Below are 19,464 nucleotides of genomic sequence, written 5' to 3' on the forward strand. Positions count from 1 at the left end.
CTCATGATTTACAAAAAAAAATCTTTTGAGAAAGCCCTTTAAGGAAAAAGTAAATATATACTGTATTTACACTGATCGCGTCAGCACTTCACTACTGTAAAGTGCTGCAAGGCTGCTTTTTTCCACTTCTTAATCCGCGGGGATTATGTTCATTGTGTAAACGACTGAAGAATTGCGGTAGTTAAAAAAATGTCAACTAAAGGGTTACACCGAATTTACACGGATTTGTCTGCGGTGCATCTCTGTTGCGTTGCTTGGGGAGTTCGTCTCACGACCGTCAGTTAGTTCAAATTGACTTAGTTTCCTCTCCAATTCCGTGGCTCCCAGAGGAGTGGTTTGTCCTGCCACCCACACATCGAGTAGTTTGTCCCGTTCTCCTTGCTCAACCAAAACTTAAGCAATCCGGCCTTATCCACTTTCCTTCCTCAGTCCTTGTCAAATTCATGTTTTATGTCATAAATAATGTTATGTTTTTGTACTTCCAAAAGTAAACCGTCGTCGTCCATGGGGAAAATAGACGCCGGTGTTATCTGAGGTGTTAATGTGTGTTATCGTATTGGCACATTACCTTAAATATAAAATAACGTTTTATTTTCCAAGTAAAACAGACGTGTTTATATTGAAACGCTGACCTGTTTCTAGTTCCCCGGGATTTTGCGGCGAAATTGACGCGTAAATAGAACTCCTGCATAGAGCTTGCATTGCATTGCGGAGGAACGTAAACATTCTGATTGATTAATGAACGTTTTATGTTTTTCTGTCAACGCCACCCAATGGAGATGCACAGCAGATGGACCAATGGGAATCATCCTTTAAGCCTGCTCGGTGCTAATTGTCAACTGCTTAATCCAAAAGACTAGAAATACTTGCCAGTAAGAAGTGAATAAGTAAATCATATTCAAAGTGGTCTAAAGAAAAGGTTTGAAAAAGAAAAACCTTTCAGTTCAAATGATGCATTTTTGACTTGTCTTAGTCCCGTTAGAGATCGAAAAAACCCAAACCTTTAGGATCTTTTACAAAAGAAAATCTACGCAATGAAAAACTGAGTGTGTGTTGCATGTTGTGAAGGTTTTAGAGTCCAGCGTGGAGTGCAGCTTGCTTTGATAGTGTTTATTCACACTTCAGTCACAATCTGCCACCCTCAAATATGTCCTGGTCAACAGTTTGGAATGTGATGTATGCTTGTCTGCATTCCATGAACAAAATGCACATGTGACAATGAATAATAAATACAAAAAAGTTGTGGTAATTAAAAGGCCTTTATTTCCTATTAGACTTTTTTTACAGAACAGAACACATATGATAAATCTGTAATAAGTTATTTGGTTCTCTCGATAACTTTATAAGGATCCCCAATGTATGTCGACATAAGGGTCAAGAGGAGTTTGTGAGCAACATTTGTGTCCAGTCAAAGGCTAAAGCATGCGATCCACAGTAGGCACAATTACTGACATGAACACGCGCACCACAACACTAGACACGAAGAAACACAGCTAGGGGACACAACCTGACTGCCCTCCAGTGCTATAAAAGAGGATGAGGAGAAAGAGATGAAGCAGGAAGAAATAAAGGGAGTACAGCTGCATCTGGGATCAGAAGGGAAGGACTACACGCTTGAGAGCTTGGTACAGTTCTGCCTGTTTGGCAGTGTACACTATGTTCCAGTTGTAAACATGAAGGTCTGCTTTCTTTATGCTCAGCAATAGCAGTTTGAATTGGAAAACACAAGTGGACCCTACTTCCTTTTCAGCCTGCCAACGCTGATAGTTGGCTACACATGAACAAGACAGGGACAGGCAAACAAAAGCACACGTGAAAGAGCACGGCAACAAATATCTGTTGGCGGCTCCGGCGCATTTCCACATAGACATCACAGAGGTAAAATAACAAAACAGGTCAGAAAGACGGGGGAGACAAAGAAGAGAGACACTGTAATAGAGGAGACAAGACAAAGTGACAAGATGGTGCTCGTCTCTGCTGAGAGGCTGCTGGACCAATTTTCTACCTTGCAAAGTTCAAGGTTTCCCTTTTCAAATCTTGGTGCTTAAAAAATAAAAAAACAAACCATGTAATCTGTTGCAGATACAGGACAGCTTGATATGTGCATAAGACAGTACACATCTATACAGGCACGCACAACAAGCAAGAAATTGGACCGCTTTAAATAGAAACAATAAATGTACATTTAATGAGTTACCTGTTCCACACATGCAGACCTGTACTGTACAATACATCACTTCTCTCTGTGTCTGCCAAAGGGCCATAACTGGCAGTCTTGTGACCCATACAGTCAAAGAAAGTCAAACAACTTCCCTTAAATGTGCTCAGAGTTTACTTGCATCATGGCACGGAGGACTGAAACACAATGAAGAAATAAAGGCAGCTGCAATCAGGTAGTGGCAGTTTTTTTTTTTTTTTAATGCAGTACAATCCTGCATTTGAACCGTTCTCACTGTGTTGTTTGGTCACAGTCAATTGTATAGATTGAACAGGGAATTCCTCCAATATAATCAATGAATGTGGAGCATGATGCAACACAGGGAGAACTGATTCCTGAATTGATGGCAGTTTGCTTCAGAGAAATTGGGTTTTGAGGTGATCGTGACGGCTCGGTACAATGGAAAATGTGCTCATCTGCATTCTTGCCAGGAGTTAAGATTTTAGCATTGACTGTTTCATCTGCCAGTTTAAAGCATAGAAGAACACAGTTTAGAAGTGAACATACATATATGAATTTTGTGTGTGTGTGTGTATCTCTTTTTTAATTTAAAATGTTCTGACAACAATAACTCATTCATGCTACGGTCACAAATACAACTGCCACTGCGTGACCTCCAAATGTGACCAGGCAGCCACTGACTGCTGTCAAAAAAATCACCCGGTTTCCGGTTCTCCACGGCCGCCGCACAGCACGTAACAATGCTACTGCCCCCTCCCAATAACAAATGTCACCACTCGGCCAATTTGGCTGTAAAACTTCCATTAAGGTTGTGATGCATGCAGTGGCATTTTGGCATATGTGACCATAGTCTCGGTCTTCAACAAAGCAGAAACTGATGTAAGATTTGATTATAATTTCCACATTTAGAACATTCCGGGCCCAGGGTAAGCTAGCCATCTCCTTCCTCCATATTTCACTTTAAAAATTGCACAATTTCTCAAGCATTCACATCTAAATTCTAGCTTTTGAAACAATTAGTAATTTTCACTCACTTTGGTATAAATTTCGAAAAAGAATGATACGAAATTATTTTGGCACAACAATGCTACTTTGCAAAATACACCAATGAATGTGGCCAGCTATATCACAAATTAGCTAAAGGAGGGCTTGTAAATTAAACAATAGAGCTTTGGCCAACAATAAATGCACAATATTAAAAGTAGACAATGCTTAAAAAGTTTTTCTTCAATTTAAGTTCATTCACTAGGACACCAAAACAGAATCCGTCTTTGTAATCATGTACTTCCTATGATAACGACTGATGGTTTTTTTTGACAGTGAAATGAAATAGTAATAGCAAAATATTTCTTAATACATGTTTTTTAAAGCATTTGTTGCCAAGAGAATAAGAAAAGAAAGGGAAATTAATTTCATAAAAATAATAAGGCCTTTCCAGGCACATTTTGAAAATTAAAATTATCAAAGTAGCACTAATATTTTTATCTTTAAAATAAAGCGTAGTGCAAACGGAGGAAAAGGACTCTGCTGAGGAATATGAAATCAAATATAGTATGGCATCAATTATTTTTAGCTATTACGGTAATTGTGTATGGATGTCTGCATACATAACCCCTGGCAAGAAGGCAAGATTTCCATAATTTCAAAGCCATTTCTTTTATATATGTATATACATATATATATGCAACACAGGCAGTATCTGTGTATGTCTTCAAATGTCTTCAAATGATTTTGGAATGAGTCTGTAGTCATAATTATATGCATAGTCCTATGGAAGGGTTGCACTGTACCTCTATTCTCTGATAAATTATAAGTTGACGGTGCTTGGGCAGTGTGCAAAAAAATAAAATTAAAGGAAATAAAATTTCCAAATGAACTCCAAACCACCTGCAGAGGTTTCTTTTCTTTTCTTGTTTTTTTTTTTTTTTTGATTGTACGTGTATATTCTTCTGCAAAAAGAACAGAAACTAGAAGAGTGACCCAGTTTGGTTTATAAATTGCAGTCAGCCCAAGAATAGAATGCACTCTAATATTTATAGTGATATTATTAATACTGAGATCCTATTTTATTATCATATATATTATGTATACTGATAAAACAAGGAGTATGCATTACTAATCACAATACAGTAAAATCGGCTACCTCTATGAAACAAGGACATCGGATCTTTAAAAGTAGAAAAAGACACATTCACTCACAACAGTTCTCATTTACAGTAGAATGAATTTTGCCCTCTTGATGAACAAAGATCTCTAAAAAATAAGAAATGTTTAACATTGGCCACAGAAAACAAAAGACATTTTTATTTTTTTCTTCATAAATAAATTCTAGCTATTCAGCTGAGCTCTAAAGAGTTAGTGCTTGAGTGTTATGGCTTTTAGGTTTGTCTTATATTTTTTTTTACATATACACTTTATATAATAAACAGAGTAAAAGAGAGACGCAGCTGTCATATTTTTCAGGTCGGCCAAACACAAAGAAAAATATACTTTGAATAAAAAGAGAAAAAAGTTGATTTTTCAACGTTATTTCTTTTCATTTAAATAGAATATTTTTTAATTGGGGCCTTGGAGCAGCAGCTAATGTATCCGACTGGATTCCTGATCAGTGGTGGCAGAAGCAGATCCCCCTCCATTTAGAGATTGAATATTTTTTCCGATAAACAGTTTAAACTGCCATTTGAAAACATTCAACACTTGGACTCTGTCTTGACTATTAAAAAATAAAAACATAATTTTGTTTTTTTGTTACCAAAAGGAAACTAATCCAACACTGATCATTAAAAAGTATTTGGGAGAAAAAAAATGCGAATATATGTTCTCAAATAAAGTTTTGGAGCACAGCAAATTTAAATAGCAAGCATGCGGCTACATCGTCATTCTACATGAACTCACACACAGCACTGGACAACACACTTGCTTAAGAATTTCAGGCATGGAAAGGTTCTTATTAGTAGCAGTTATTCTATTATTTGCACGACATTCTCTCCAATGACCCTCATGGAAAATAAATTCACACTTTGTTCTATTTAGAAAATATACAGTGCATTTTTTTCCCTTCTTGGTGTTATTAAAATGGCAAATTACGATCATTTACGTACACGATATATTTTTGCTTCATCTCTAAAACATGCTCTTATGTACAGTATTTTGTATAAACATGCAGTATCAACAAGTAGGAGCTATGTATATAAGCAAAACTACACAATGGGCTGCTTGATTGCTTCCATGTTGCTTTTCCGTTAGTGTTGCTTCTTCAAAAAGAGAAGGAAAAAAAGTGATGTAAAGGTGGAAACTGAATTGAACTGCTAAAAATATGTGGTTTAAAAAGCCAGCATTTTTTTTTTATTAAAATAGAAAAGATGCATAAAAGGTTATGCAGCTTTACATGACACACCTCACTGGTAGACGCTGCTCTATATGCTTCCAATAAGCATATATTTTTAGTTTGTTTTCAGTTTTAATAAACAGCTTAACCAGCAAGGAAGCACACTTGGGTCCTAACAAAAGCATATGAGACATTAAAGGTGTCATAAGTCTATTCCGGGCTGCTCAGCTTTAGTCAAACAATATTTTTCTGGATGTTGTTTTTACTCAAAATTCTTCTCCATCAGAATGTTATATCACAATTATAGAGAGCCAAAAACAGACCCGTGTTTATTTTGACTTCGTTTTTCAGAAAAAAAGAGAGAATTTCAAATCCTGCTGCTAACATGTATCCTGATATGCTATAGTTGCAAAAAAGTGCTACCTATTTAAAAAATTTACCCGAATTTTTAGGTGCTGCAAAAAAAAATACCAGGCAATATCAATATTTAAGGTTAGAAATGAGCTGGGGTGCACAGTAACAAGACTTCCAACACTATATGAAATTTTAGACAGTAGAAAGTCAAATGGAAATGAATGGAGGGCCTTGCTGTACTTTAGCCTTTAAAGGGAGCTGGACTTTTATTGTGCTCTTAATGTAACCCCTGTTTGTTGGAATTTTTGCCTTTAAATTTGGATGAAAGTGTACAGTATTAAATGATAACATTGTTTTTTTTTTTTTTTTTTTGCGTCTTTGGCTCTTTATACTGAACCTGATCCATTCTGTGAAGATTCCAGGGAGAAGTGCTCGATTGAAATGTGTCTCAATCCCGGGAGAGACTTGTCTGCATGTGCCACAGAAAAACATTTCCATTCCACAACACTACATGGCAAATAAAACACAACACAGAACAAGAAACAGCATCAAATTGTAAAACAGGAAAAAAAAAAAAATTTTAAAAAAGAAAAAAACCCAGTAGTGCAATTATGTTCAACAGTTTGGTAAGCTGTGTATAAAACACACACGGATCAGTGCTTTCTTCCGGGCCGTATCCTTCTGATCAGGTGAGAAATTCAAACCAATGAATTGGAGTTGAGGACAAAGAAAGCAGAAGCGAAGCAAGGGGAATCTCGTTTTAAAAACATCATTTCCAAGAAAACAGCACTTATTCTCAACAAATAATTAAAGCTCTGATTTCTGAGCACACAAAATATTTAAAGTGCCATAAGATAAACAAAAAGAGAAAGAAATGAAGCGAACAACACGGCTAACTGGAAGGCGTCCCTGGTAGTTGAGAATTGCTTATCTTGTTACTTGGAAGGCTTGTCTCCTTTATGACTGTAAGACGGTTATAGGGATTCCTTTAGAGTAAAACCCTTGTGTCAAGTCCATGATCCAATGGCAGTAGCACTGAACAAGTGACATACAGAATCTTAGGTGTTGGGAAAGGGGGGCGGGGGATGGCAGACTGCAGCCAGTAATCGACACCTTGTAAATACCATGTCAGTGGTCGTTGGAATCGCCCTGACATTTCCACACCTTTTTTTAAATCTTTTTTTCTTTTCTCTGTTGTTTGTATTCTTAAAAGCACAAACAGCTCCCATACTGGAAATTTATTATTGCCTCCCTCTGCCCGTCGCTTCATGGATTAACTGGCGCAAATCAGCAGGCCTTCGGAAACACTTCCTTCTCATCCTGTGTTTTTGAATAATAACAACCCGTTTTGGAACAAAAGGCATGAAGTTTCAATTTCCTCTCAGTTTTCCTGAGACGATGGGTTGAAGGTCAACTAATCACAAAGGCAGTGTGTTTGTGGGTAACTGGATATGTGCCTGCTCCTACATCGCTACCCAACTCTAGGAATGTACTTTAAACTAACAGAATTCTTTAATGTGTTAACTGGCAGGCGTGGGCTATGGTGCATTAAACACCTATGGAATGGACCTGCTTGTGTTATTTCTCTATTATATGGCAGTATAAAGCATTTAAGCACTATTCTAAGCAAACTGTGTCACTAAAGGGAAAAGGGTGAAAAGTACAGTGAGTGTATGTTTTCTCCGTTCTATTATTAGATTTGCATGTAGCACCCCTACTGTTCTTCGTAGTCTACTTTGTATTCTTTTCAATGGAACCACAATGACTATACAAAAATAGATCTGAAGGAAATTAACTAAAGTATTCATCCGTCCTTTGACTTGTCTTCTTTTCTCAGTGACATGATATAATAGATTATGATTTTTTTTTGGGGGGGGGGATTACATTTCCCATCATCGTCAGATGGTTTTCATGGAGCTTTTGAGAGGTGGCAGTGGTCGAGTAGGATGGGGATCAGGGTAGACGTGGGTGCTCTTCTGGAGTGTTACGTGGAGCTCTGGAAAATGATGGGAAATGCAAGTGTAGGTAGGTGTGGAGACGGTGGAGGTTTACTTCTTGGCATTTAGGGCTGCGAGGGAGGCATCCACCTCCTCCTCTGGCTGCAGTGGATGCCACTGGGCGATGGGACGGCGGGGGTTGGCCAGCATGTCAGACCAGTGTTTGAGCCCAGCTCCCGTGGATTTGCTTCCCACCCAAATCTTCCCGATGGCGTCGTTTTTGCCAATCTTGTCATAATCCAACACTGTGATCACAGCTTGGATTTTCTGGGAAAATGTGGAGAAAGCAGTAAAATCGGTTAAAAATGTAATGATTGCATTGGTTACGTTTTTCAGTGTTCTTCGGGTGCCGATTATCACATCACAGTCACGCTTAGTTTTAAAATTAACAGCATTTGGTCTTTAACTTCATGTCAATGTGTTTATTTTTGGTTTTATTTTGAAAAGAATTGAACGACAACTTTTTAGACAAAGCAATCCACCGATTTACTTGAAATTTAAAGTGTTTATTACAAGTATTTTTTTGATCATCTTTATTTTATTTTGTAATTTAATTTTCATTCTTGTGACTGTTTTTTTTTAATCTCCTTTCTGTGTGTCACACCTGGGTTCTCACTGGTGGTCACACCTGCGTCTCATTAGATGAAGTCAGCTCAGGGGTTCTACTGTCATTGATGCTTTTGTATTTATTTTATGATTTACTCCTGACTGTGGAGATTCTCATTCATCAAGGTTAATTTATCAAGTAAGATAAAGCCCATTGGAGAACAGGTGAAGCATTTTCAATAATAAAAGATAAAATACATCCAGTATACTGCTTTTTTGTGCTTCTGTTGCTCTTTAAAAACAGCTGGATTTGACCAAAGTAATTAATTTATTAATAACACATTAATATATTACTTATAAACCAACGTGTGGTAAAAAGGGAAAACATGTCCCCCAGCTTCCTGATTTTATTGCAAGTTATTAAAATGTAATGTGGCATAAGAGTATGGTTCGCCCAAGTCTATGAGTCATTTGAGGTTTCATAGATTATGTAACACTAGTCACACACGGTTGTGAAAAGCTTCATGTGCAGCGGTTCAGTAAAGCAACATAAAAGGAAATATGCGGTAGTGGAACCAAAAGTTAAAACATAAAAAACTGTACCAAAAATGTGCAAATATTAATGTGCATGCTCACAAGACGTTATCTTGGTGGTTAGCTACTAGGCTTCAGGAAAAAGTAACACACAGTAAAAAGGTGACGCAAAGTACATCTGAAAATAAGTCGCCATGCGGGAAACTCCACCAACATACAGTGTCTAGAAAATGAGACAAGGGATGGATCAGAAAAACTTCAACATAGCTCCTTGGATACCAGCTTGGGTGTAATACATGTGATAGCTTGAGGCATCTCCCTGTTCCGTTTGATTGTTATTTAAAATGCCACATTTTTTGACATTTTAAAGAACAGATAAAAGATAAATCTTTTACCACTTGATTTTTTTCCACATTTCACTGCTTAAAACATGTTAAGATTTGTGAAATATCTGCATTCATCCAAAAATGCTGAAACTGTTATAAACTGAAAAGCATGTTGCACCCCCATATACACCCCAAGTACACAACAGTATGGTGCTCCTGTCCCTACCTGCATTTGCTCAAGAGGAATCTCAAAGCTGAAGGATTCATTGTAGTAGGGATTCAAAGTGTTCTTCTTCACTGTCGTCTTCTTCTTCTTTAGCCTCTTTCCATTCTGCAGCAGGTTGATTTTCACATAGGGATCTGAAATTAAATATAAAAGGTGGGATTGTTAGTAGGACATTAAAGAAAAACAGTGCAAGTATGTGTGGGTTGTAGTGCTGTACTGCACCAACAGATGGGGCCAATGCTAAAGCCAGGATGAGAGGGTGGTTACTGCATGCTTCTGCACGTGAGCAGAACAGGCCACTGGGACAGTAGCTGTGCTCACATGCACACTCTCTCGGGTATTGCTGCGCACTGTCTACTGGCCCACAAGTGACCTCTCAGAAAGTTTCAAGCTCAAAGAAAGAAAAACAACATCTGGTTCTCAGTAGTGCAGTGTGAAGAAGCCCACCTGACAATCCACCTACGTCCATTTTCTTCAGGTTCTTTGCCTCTAGAATGCAGATGGTGAGTTTGCCTGCAGTTGGGACGTAGCGCAGGGAGATGCAAATGTCACCCAGCTTCTCAGGCTAATAGAAACAAGAACAAGCACAGAAAAACATTAAGGATGTTCTTCAGCAGACGCGAGACAAAAAAATAAAACAACTAATGAACATTCTTTTGTTTCAATTACTTCCTTAACAATAAAATGTGCCTCATAGAATTATTTACAACTACACTGTAGCTGGTTAAGTAATTGAATTGAGCATTCTTGAGGTGGCCCTGGGGAAGCGATGCATTGAGTAGAATCAGTGTTCCAGTGCAGTGAAAGCTGACACAAACCAGGCTGCAGTGATTATAATTATTACAGGTTGCATCTTAAAGATCTGATATGTGCTCTAAATGAAATGATGAGACAGGCCAGATCAGCTTACTTTTCCAAAATTATTTCAACAAATAGGAAAAAACCTAAGGTTGTATTTAAAACTCTAGATTCTCTAGTTGCACCTTGTGCCTCTAAATTCCCAAAATTTTCTCAGCCTGTCTGCACTTAATTTTTTCACAGTTTTCTTAGCAAAGAGCAAACATCCCTCCTTTAGCCAGTGTTCAGCTCTCTTAGAGCCTTCGCAGTTTGCAGTCTTGGTCTAACTTCTCTCCTGTGACAGTGGAGGACGTTCATTCTCTGCTGAAAAGGATCAAACCCTCGTCCTGCCCTCTTGACAAAATTCCTACCTCTGTCTTTCTGAAAGTGTTCCAGAGTATAGGTTCTACTGTTGTTGACCTCATTAATCTTTCTTTGACTTCAGGATCAGTCCCTAAGTTCTTAAAGCATGCTTTAATAAATCCTGTTCTGAAAAAGCCTAATTTAGACCTGTTAGATCCCAAAAATTTCAGACCAATCTTGAAGCTTCCTTTCATTTCTAAAATCTTGGAGAAAGTGGTCGCTGTCCAACTAAATATGTACCTGGAAGAACACAATATATCAGATTCTTTTCAGTCTGGCTTTAAGAGGAACCATTCCACCGAGACAGCTCTCCTAAGAGTTTCAAATGATGTGCTTATGGCAGCTGATTCGGGCCAGTATACTGTCGTACTGTACTGCATTTAGACTTGAAATCTGCTTTTGACACTGTGGATCTTAACATTTAATTTGAACGTCTTCACAATGACTACGGTCTCTCTGGGTCAGTTTTAAATTGGTTTATTTCGAATCTTAGTGGAAGAACTTTTAATGTAGCTGTCGGTTCCTCAAGCTCTGAAGTGCAAAAAATAACTTGTGGCGTTCCCCAGGGTTCTGTACTTGGCCCTATTTTATTCATTTTATATATGATTCATCTTGGGAAACTTATTAATCAATTCAGCAACAATTCATATAATTTCTATGCAGACGATATCCAGCTCTACTGTTCTTTCCCGGAAAATGATTACTACAAACTACAAAATTTGTTGAATTGCTTAACGAGCATTAAAACATGGCTTAAGAGTAATCATTTAATCCTTAATACCCAGAAAACTGAAACGCTAATTTTTGCCCCAGAACATAAAATCCCTTCCATCAGATAACACCTTGGGTCTCTGAGCTCCTTTGTCCAGTCAAGCCTCAGAAATCTTGGGCTGTTGTTTGACAGGTGTATGTCCCTGGAAGGTCACGCAAAACAGGTATTAAAAAACTGTTTTTATCATGTGAGGAACGTGGAAAAATTTAGAAATATATTGTCTCAATCTGTCCTGGAAACAAATATCCACGCTTTTATTTCTTCTTGTTTAAATTACTGCAACTCTCTTTTTACCTGTTTTAACAAACGTCCCCTAAACCGTCTTCAGCTTGTCCAAATCTCTGCAGCAAGGCTTTTAACAGGAACCAATAACTGACACACGTCACTCCTCTGTTGTCTGCTTTACATTGGTTACCTGTCAAATTTTAAATTGATTTTAAAATTCTACTTTTAGTTTTTAAAGCCTTACATGGTCAAGCGCCGACGTACTTATCTGACCTTTAACCCCATACTCTCCTGCCTGATCCTTGAGGTCTTCCAACCAGAATATTTTAAGCATTCCAATAACCAGCTTTAAGACTACAGGAGACCTGTCAATTCAAGCCGTTGCTCCTTGTCTTTGGAACTCCCTCCCATATTCTTTGCGTCAGATCGACTCCATTGAGTGTTTTAAATCTCAGGTCAAGACATTTTTATTCAAGAGAGCTTTTAGTTGATTTTATTCCTTATTTTACTACGTTTTACTGTGTTTTGTTTTATTATTATTATTGTATGTTATTACTATTTTGTGTTTTGATATGATTTTATGCTCTTTTAGTAACGCACTTTGTGATTCGTTCTGGGAAAAGTGCCATAGAAATAAAGATATTCTGTTTCTATTCTATTCTATTCTATTCTATTCTATTCTATTCTATTCTATTCTATTCTATTCTATTCTATTCTATTCTATTCTATTCTATTCTATTCTATTCTGTTCTGTTCTGTTGTATTCTATGAGAAAGCAGTGGAGCATTGCAGACATTTTTGACAGCATACCAAGATTCTCAGCTAATCTATTTCTTGAGAGAGCAAGTGATCAATAGTCAAACAAGAAAAAGATAAACATCTTACTAAATTTGCTGGGACTTTTTAAGCACTTGAACAAACACCTTACCTCCTCTTGGTCTGCGCTGTCCAGGTCCCTCCATTCTTCGATTGGTTTTGCCAGGTCAAGGGTGTTCATAGGAATCTTAATTTCTCCAATGACGTCATGTTTGGAGAAACGATCGAAGTCATAGACAGACATTACCAGAGTCTTTCCTCCCATCTCTTGGAAAGGTATCTGAAAGTCAGCAATCAGTCAGACCCAGCTCAAATTAATGCCATCACAGCAGTCTTGTTTGACAGCGAACAATGCCTTCTAAAGAATTATCTGTTTGAAGAACACCTCCACTAATACTTCAACTCTCTGCCTCGGAGTAGATTTGGTACTTAATGCTGACCCCAGGTTTTCCCTAAGGTTTAAGTTGCTTTGGCTTAAATGACATCATACCCGACTGAAGTGTATGCTAGATTTCTACAACAAAAACAAGTGCTTTCAATAGCTATTTGTTTTTACTTCGGTTGATTTTTTTTGGCTTGGTGACTTGCAGATTCAGCAAAGCTGTCTGAGTTTGACAGACCAGTAAAACCGTTTTTTTTACAGAGCTGTGTCAGCAGACAAGGTGCACTAGAGGTGGCCCCCTCCTTTAATATGATTCTCTACCGCATTCTCCTTGTCAGAGGTCTTCAGCAAGTCAGGGGCTTTTTATCACAGCGAGACAGCAGTGTTGAAGAGAACAGCCTCTAAAAACCTGCTAGGCTTTACAGAACAGATAAAAAGGGGGAGAAGATCCTTTATAGAACATGCTAACCTATTCATTCACATAGTACAAATGTTTGGTCATTAAATAAAGCAATGGGGGACCCTTTTTAGCTCACCTTGAAAGTGAAGGTCTCGTTAAAGACAGGATTGAGTGTTTTCTTGTGAACTTTTGTGTCAAACTTCTTCTTCTTGTCAGGGAGGACAAAGACCTTCACATAAGGGTCTGACGTGCCCCCGCTGTCCATGGACAGCAGATCAGCTGCTTGGAGAATCCCCACGGTCAGCTGGGGAGCGTAGATTTACATGATTAGAAGGCAGGAACAAAAAAAAAAACCTTTGAAATTCAAAGTTTTCTTATCAAACAAATTAAATGAATACACCTCTAACACAAAGCACACTTGCCTTGTTCTCCTGGAAGTCATAATCGATGGAGTACTGCAGCTTCCCGAGCTTCTCCTTTTCCTTCACTTCTTCCTCTTTCTCGTCCCCTGTTATTCCGGGTTCCATGTCCTCTTCTTCATCATCATCATCCTTTTGGTTCTGGAATAATATAGGGGGAGGGAGAGCAGCGCAGAGAGAAGTTAGAGAACAAACGCTGAGGCTGCGTCTTAGCCAAAACACCAAACACTGGGCATCATCATTCGGGTTAGTCACAGCACCTACCTTCCACTTACCCCCATGTTACAAGTGCAATCTGTTCATCGATGACCACAATTGCAACCTGACTTGATTTCACTCTTTCTTGGGTGACACCATATGCTGTTTTTTGTTTTTTTTTCACGAGTGCTACAGGCGTGTAAAGTCAGCTAAAAGTAGAAGGAATAGACCGTTTTTACTCAACTACATGTTTTTATTTTGGTTTGATTTAAGTTTGTGTTCCTGTCAAAAGGTTTTAGTAACAAACAGAACAAATGCAAATCTGTCTTTAAATGAGCAGTTTCAAGGAATACTACATCCTAAGGTTGGATCTTTAAATGCAAGTATAAATTCTAGTATAAAGAAAAAATATTTATTGTGCTTAACCATAATTATAACGTGTCTTGATATATTTTGTTTTTGCTTTGTCTAAACATTTCAACTTTGTCAACTTCACCAATCTGAATTCTGCTTTTTCCAATCTAAAGGTAGCCTACTTTAGCACCTTCTTTTTTTAAGATTTTTCTCAGACAAGGCAGAAAAATGAATGTTTAGGACGCTAATTAAAGTTTGTAAAGCATGGCAAGTTTCCTGTTGTGATTTAGTAGTTTTTTTAACCCTTGTGCTATCTTAGATGATCCCACCCTTGCATTGACGTGTTATTCCTACCATGACAAAGGTGGATAAAGGTGGAAAGATTTCATGTAATCCATTGACACCAGTGAAGATCACAAATCATTGAAGAAAAAAGGTTCAGCGCACTGTCTAGTGGGTCTAGATGACCCAACTCCCAATGGTAAAGTGCCTAGGATAGCACAAGGGTTAAACTGACCAAAAAATCTGAACTTTATGGACAACCCTTAGCAAAAAGTAATCTATGAACTGTACTTATACTACAAGTATGCATAGTCTACACTAAAAGTGAGAATATATGAAGATTAGTAAATCACTCAACTTGTAGATCATCTTTCCAACTTTAAAAGTAGTGACTGAAGTATTTTGACATGGTTCCAGAACCCTTTCTTAGATTAATGGATAAGATATTTTTTTCAAGTCTTCAGGTCTGTTTTCTTTGGCATTTCAACCCACCGATACTAACAGTGATGCCGGATTTTATTATCAAGTTATAGATGCTTCAGTTCTTGCTGTAGCTCTCATGTTGGTGTGTTATAATGCTGGCAATCAGATTACCAGCACCTCTGAATATATTAATTTCTGGCAAAGCAGAAAAACAGAGTTGTTATTTTTTTTAAATGGATTACTGCTTCTACAACTGTTTAAGGCAGTGTTCCAATCTATAACTTCATTCATCAATAAGAAAACATTTAGCTGTATGTGGAAAATGTGGAACCTACTAGTTTGTGTTTGTATTTATAAAATGTGTAAATAAAAGATCTTTCTGAATATAAAAGATCTCTGTTTTGACTTTGGATTGATCTTCTGTATATGGAGGTTATACATTAAGAGCTCTCTAAAGACACTACTGTCGAAATTCAGGGGTGAGTCCCATTGACTATAAAATAGAACTGAAGGGAGCGAGTGTAACGTCACCCATAGAAATTGGCTTACTTACAGTTCTGACTGGAAGCCAGACAACATCAGTAAGCAGTAATTTGTTTGAGTCAGCTGAGTCAAATTTTCTATGCCAGCCACTTTAGCCAATTAGGAGTGAGCTTGTTGGAAGACCACACCTCTAACACTTGAGCGACAGGTCCGGAGAATCTGTCAATCAAACGCTTTAAACGTTTGACCACATGCTTTTATTAAAGCATCTGATTGGTCAGTTTACAACTTGAATAGCATGTACTACAGAAAAACATTAGGGTTAGCAAAAACAAGTGGTACAATAAGAATGGTTATTCTGACAAATAGAATTACTGAGCAATAGCTGTTTATTTATTTATAGAATGAGATTTTGATTTCTTGGAGCCAGTGGGTACTTCATATTTGGAATGTGAAGAGGGGGTCCAGTTCTCATATACAGTCAAGGGTGAGTCTTCCAAAGTGAAGCACAGGATTAGTAAACTCAAGCACTTATTCAGTTCCTGCTGCTGTCCTTTGAGTTTGTTTCTGTCTGTATAGAATAAGTCTCAGTCTAGGGCTGTGTCCGAATTCGCTCACTACTCCCTGCTCTGCCATTTTGTCGGGGTGTCTGAATCTACAATTCCGAAATCCAGGGCTTTGGAAATTTCCCATTGGTCTCTGTAAAAAATTAGTGTCATATTTGGCGTTAAAAAAAAGTGAACATGTGTCCAAATTGCTTTCAAATCCAGGGCACACCATAAAATCTTTTGGGGGTTTGGTAGTAGCGGATGAACTCATACACTGCTTATATTACTAACTTAGCAACCTAGCAAGATTAGAAGCTAATGTAGGTAAGCATTAGCTTAATTTTAATGGAAAACATCGTGTTAAATATATACTTTTGACAAGCACCGTTATTAAGCAGTTTTACACTCATATATTGTCTACAGATTTTCTGTACATCTGTGTAGATTATTTGCATTCAGGTAGATTCCATCTAAGTAGTAGTAAAATTAAAAAAGCCTCTTGAAAGAAGAGAATTTCTCTACATTAGATATAGGTTTATGAAAATGGATTCTTCCAAGTTTAAGCCATTGTAACTTTGAGCAATAAAACCGTAACTATTTATTTTGGAGTCAACGTGGTACTTTACTGCCACCTACTATGTACTGACGAGCTGCAAAAGAACAGCAACACACATAGAGATCTAACCACTCTCCATATCCTCACACTCATACATGTTCTCTCACACCAGCTTACATGCAGAATGAAACATGCTAAAAAGCGCTTTCTCATTTCATTGTAATCTCCTTCTCTTCCTTTAACACACACTCACACAAATAAACATACAAACGCACACACATACAAAATGCTTTTCATTCAAGCATGCCAGGTCTCACAATGCAGGATCAAAGATTTTGTCAAATGGAAAATCGTGTACATGAATTGGCATAAGATATTAGAAAGGTTCAATGTATTTTCTGACATTTTTTTCTTCAACGTCTGCTGCAATTTGTTTATTCCTTTGTTCCAAGTGAAATGGAAACATCCATGGTGGTATCATGCTATTCCGAGGATCTCCAGTTTATCTCAAAAAATCAGTTGGGGGCGGAGCTCACAGATAAAGACATGGTATGTCTGAATGTGGTCTGTTCCATTCAAGACCATGTAAGGTCAGTACCAAATACAGACAAATTGTAGTTTTCACATTGGATTAAATCACTTCAGGTTTTCGCCCTTTGGACAAACATCTGGACCCACCATGTCTTTCCAGTGAGACCTAAGTGCTCCAGGGAGGTAGAGGGCATCAGCATCCGTTACCGGTGTCAGGAGCATGGGTCATCCAAGAAAGTTACTCTCAAGTCAAGTTGTGGCCATTCAATGGTACCTACTGCAAGGGTGTATGCTGGTCTTTGTCAAGAGATACAAACAGCCTCAAGTGCGACGGAACTGGGAGCATGTTCACACAACCAGAGGACAGCGTGGGAATTTCTTTGTCCAGTCATTCTAAATTTAGAGTTGTGGTCCACAAGTGAGGTCTGTCACCGTGGAAACATGCTCCAAGCTCTCAGTTAAGTAGAGGTTCAACTATTATTTGACAAATACCCAGCTTACCCCTTGCACATGCATGTTAGTGATCTCTAGTGAGTTGCTCAGTGCACTCGTCATTCAAGGGCTTAACCACAGGATGAGTTTCATGTTCATTTCATATCATAGACACTTAAACAGACTTTTCTAATGCCGTCTTGCCAAAGATTGCAATCTCAGCAGTTGGTGAGGCATATCAACTCAGTGAATTGCGAAGCAGGTTATTTGCTCCCAGGGAGTCCTCAAGCACCCACAGCACCTAAGCTTGCAAAACTAAGGAAGCCATTGCACTCATTGACATCATCACTGCAATCCAAACACCCCCACCCCCCTCTCCAAGCTCAAGCCCCGACCACCCCCACCCCCACTGCTCCCACCCAGCCCTGGTCTGCACTTACAAAGAGCGGCCAGAGAGGGGTGCCGCGTGCTATCAGACCTACCGTAGGCAGAGAAGTCCACCACAGTCAAGATACACGGAGCACACATAAGACACAAAGCAGGAAGGAGGAGAGCAGAGACAGAGGAAGAGATTGAACTCACAGCAGACACCAAAGAAGGGCAATCACAGCAAATGCAGAAAGCTACAATGTAAGGAGTTGAGAAAATGACATCTCTTCTTGCGAGTCAATTTTTTTACAGTAAAGTCATACAGAGTCCCCATTCCTTGTCAAATCTTCAAATCTCGTATGAGGTTTTGACCCACACTTCTTTATGACAGTTTAAAAAAAAATGTCATAAAAGAGTGCTTGAAGCCAACGGTCACTGTCATTTTCAACTCCAACCTCAAAACACAAGTGAGAGCAACAATAACACTGATGAAAAAAAAGAGTAACTTAGAAGAAAGTAAAATGACAGAAAAAAAATAATTCTGGTGTGTCAGAACATAAATAACACCTGTGGAAAATATTCTTGACTGGATTAGAAGGACAAAACAGAACAGTCAGTCAAACTAAATGTTTCCATTTTGCTGTGAACACATTTATTCCGCCAATGCCATTGAAAGCCCCCCCCCCCAACATATAATGAAATCAATTGTGAACAAGCTGATATTTTTGCAGTTTTTACCAAATTTGTACACATGGATGACATTAAGAATTGTGACAGTCTCCGGAAGTGAAACGTACCTCGCCTCCTTTAAGGTTCTTCATTCCCATTTCCCCCTTCCCCTTCTTGCCCTTCTTGTTCTTCTTCTTCTTGCAGCAGCATTTTTTGATGATGCAGAAGCAACATGTTAGAATAAGTAAAGCGGCGACCACAGCAATGGCGATGATGGCCCACGATGGCACTGTTGAGAAAACAGATGAAAGACAAAGCTGTTTATGACAGTGAACCCACCAATCTTATTTCATAAGAGGCTCTATGTTAGCAGTTAGACTGACTGAAACTTAGAAAATCAAATTTCCGATCCATTGTTTGGAGGCACATGATTCGGATTTTGCCCGGCACTCACGTGGTATTTTGTCTATTTCGTTCAGGAACTTGTTTTTGATCTCGTCGAAGGCATCGTTCTTGTTGACTGGTTCGGTGGAATTGTCGTTGGAGACGACTGCAACAGGGGCTGGAGTCGCGCTGGAGTCACCGGCCCCAGTTGGCTTGGCAGCAACCATCGGTGCCGTCTGAGGCTTCAGCACGTTAAACTTCTTCATTTAGGCTGCAAGCGCAGTCAACTGAAAATTTAAAAAAAAGAGCAGAATAAAACTGTCATTGCTCCTGTCCAACTGTCCAACAATGAACTGATAAAGGATAGTCTTATTAACAAAGTAAAACCTCAACTTTTATACTCTAAAGAATGTTATTAACCAAAAACCCATGCGTTGACTTTTTGGCCTCAAAGCCGAAGCTTATTTAAAAACAAAAATATATTAAACTTGGCACAGTTCACTAAATAACCACTAGAAAGTAAATGTCTTG

General features: G+C 38.4%; 1 protein-coding gene across 3 annotated transcripts in view; it reads right to left on the minus strand.

The window, feature by feature from the left end:
• Positions 1–2,402: 2,402 nt before the first annotated feature.
• LOC101161806 (synaptotagmin-2) overlaps positions 2,403–19,464 on the minus strand; it is a 72,769-nt gene continuing 55,707 nt past the window's right edge. For 2 of the 3 annotated variants that reach the window (XM_004070826.4, XM_011477428.3), the window contains 8 exons: positions 19,004–19,220; positions 18,678–18,838; positions 13,708–13,845; positions 13,422–13,589; positions 12,616–12,783; positions 9,938–10,055; positions 9,491–9,624; positions 2,403–8,125 (listed from right to left, as the gene is read on the minus strand). In XM_004070826.4, the coding sequence (XP_004070874.1) occupies positions 7,910–8,125; positions 9,491–9,624; positions 9,938–10,055; positions 12,616–12,783; positions 13,422–13,589; positions 13,708–13,845; positions 18,678–18,838; positions 19,004–19,199 (1,299 nt within the window). In that variant the 5' untranslated portion in view covers positions 19,200–19,220 and the 3' untranslated portion in view covers positions 2,403–7,909. The remainder of the gene's footprint in view (positions 8,126–9,490; positions 9,625–9,937; positions 10,056–12,615; positions 12,784–13,421; positions 13,590–13,707; positions 13,846–18,677; positions 18,839–19,003; positions 19,221–19,464) is intronic. The other variant, XM_011477429.3, reaches the window with a different exon arrangement.

This window comes from Oryzias latipes, chromosome 7, assembly GCF_002234675.1.
Source record: "Oryzias latipes chromosome 7, ASM223467v1".
Taxonomy (NCBI): Eukaryota; Metazoa; Chordata; class Actinopteri; order Beloniformes; family Adrianichthyidae; genus Oryzias; species Oryzias latipes.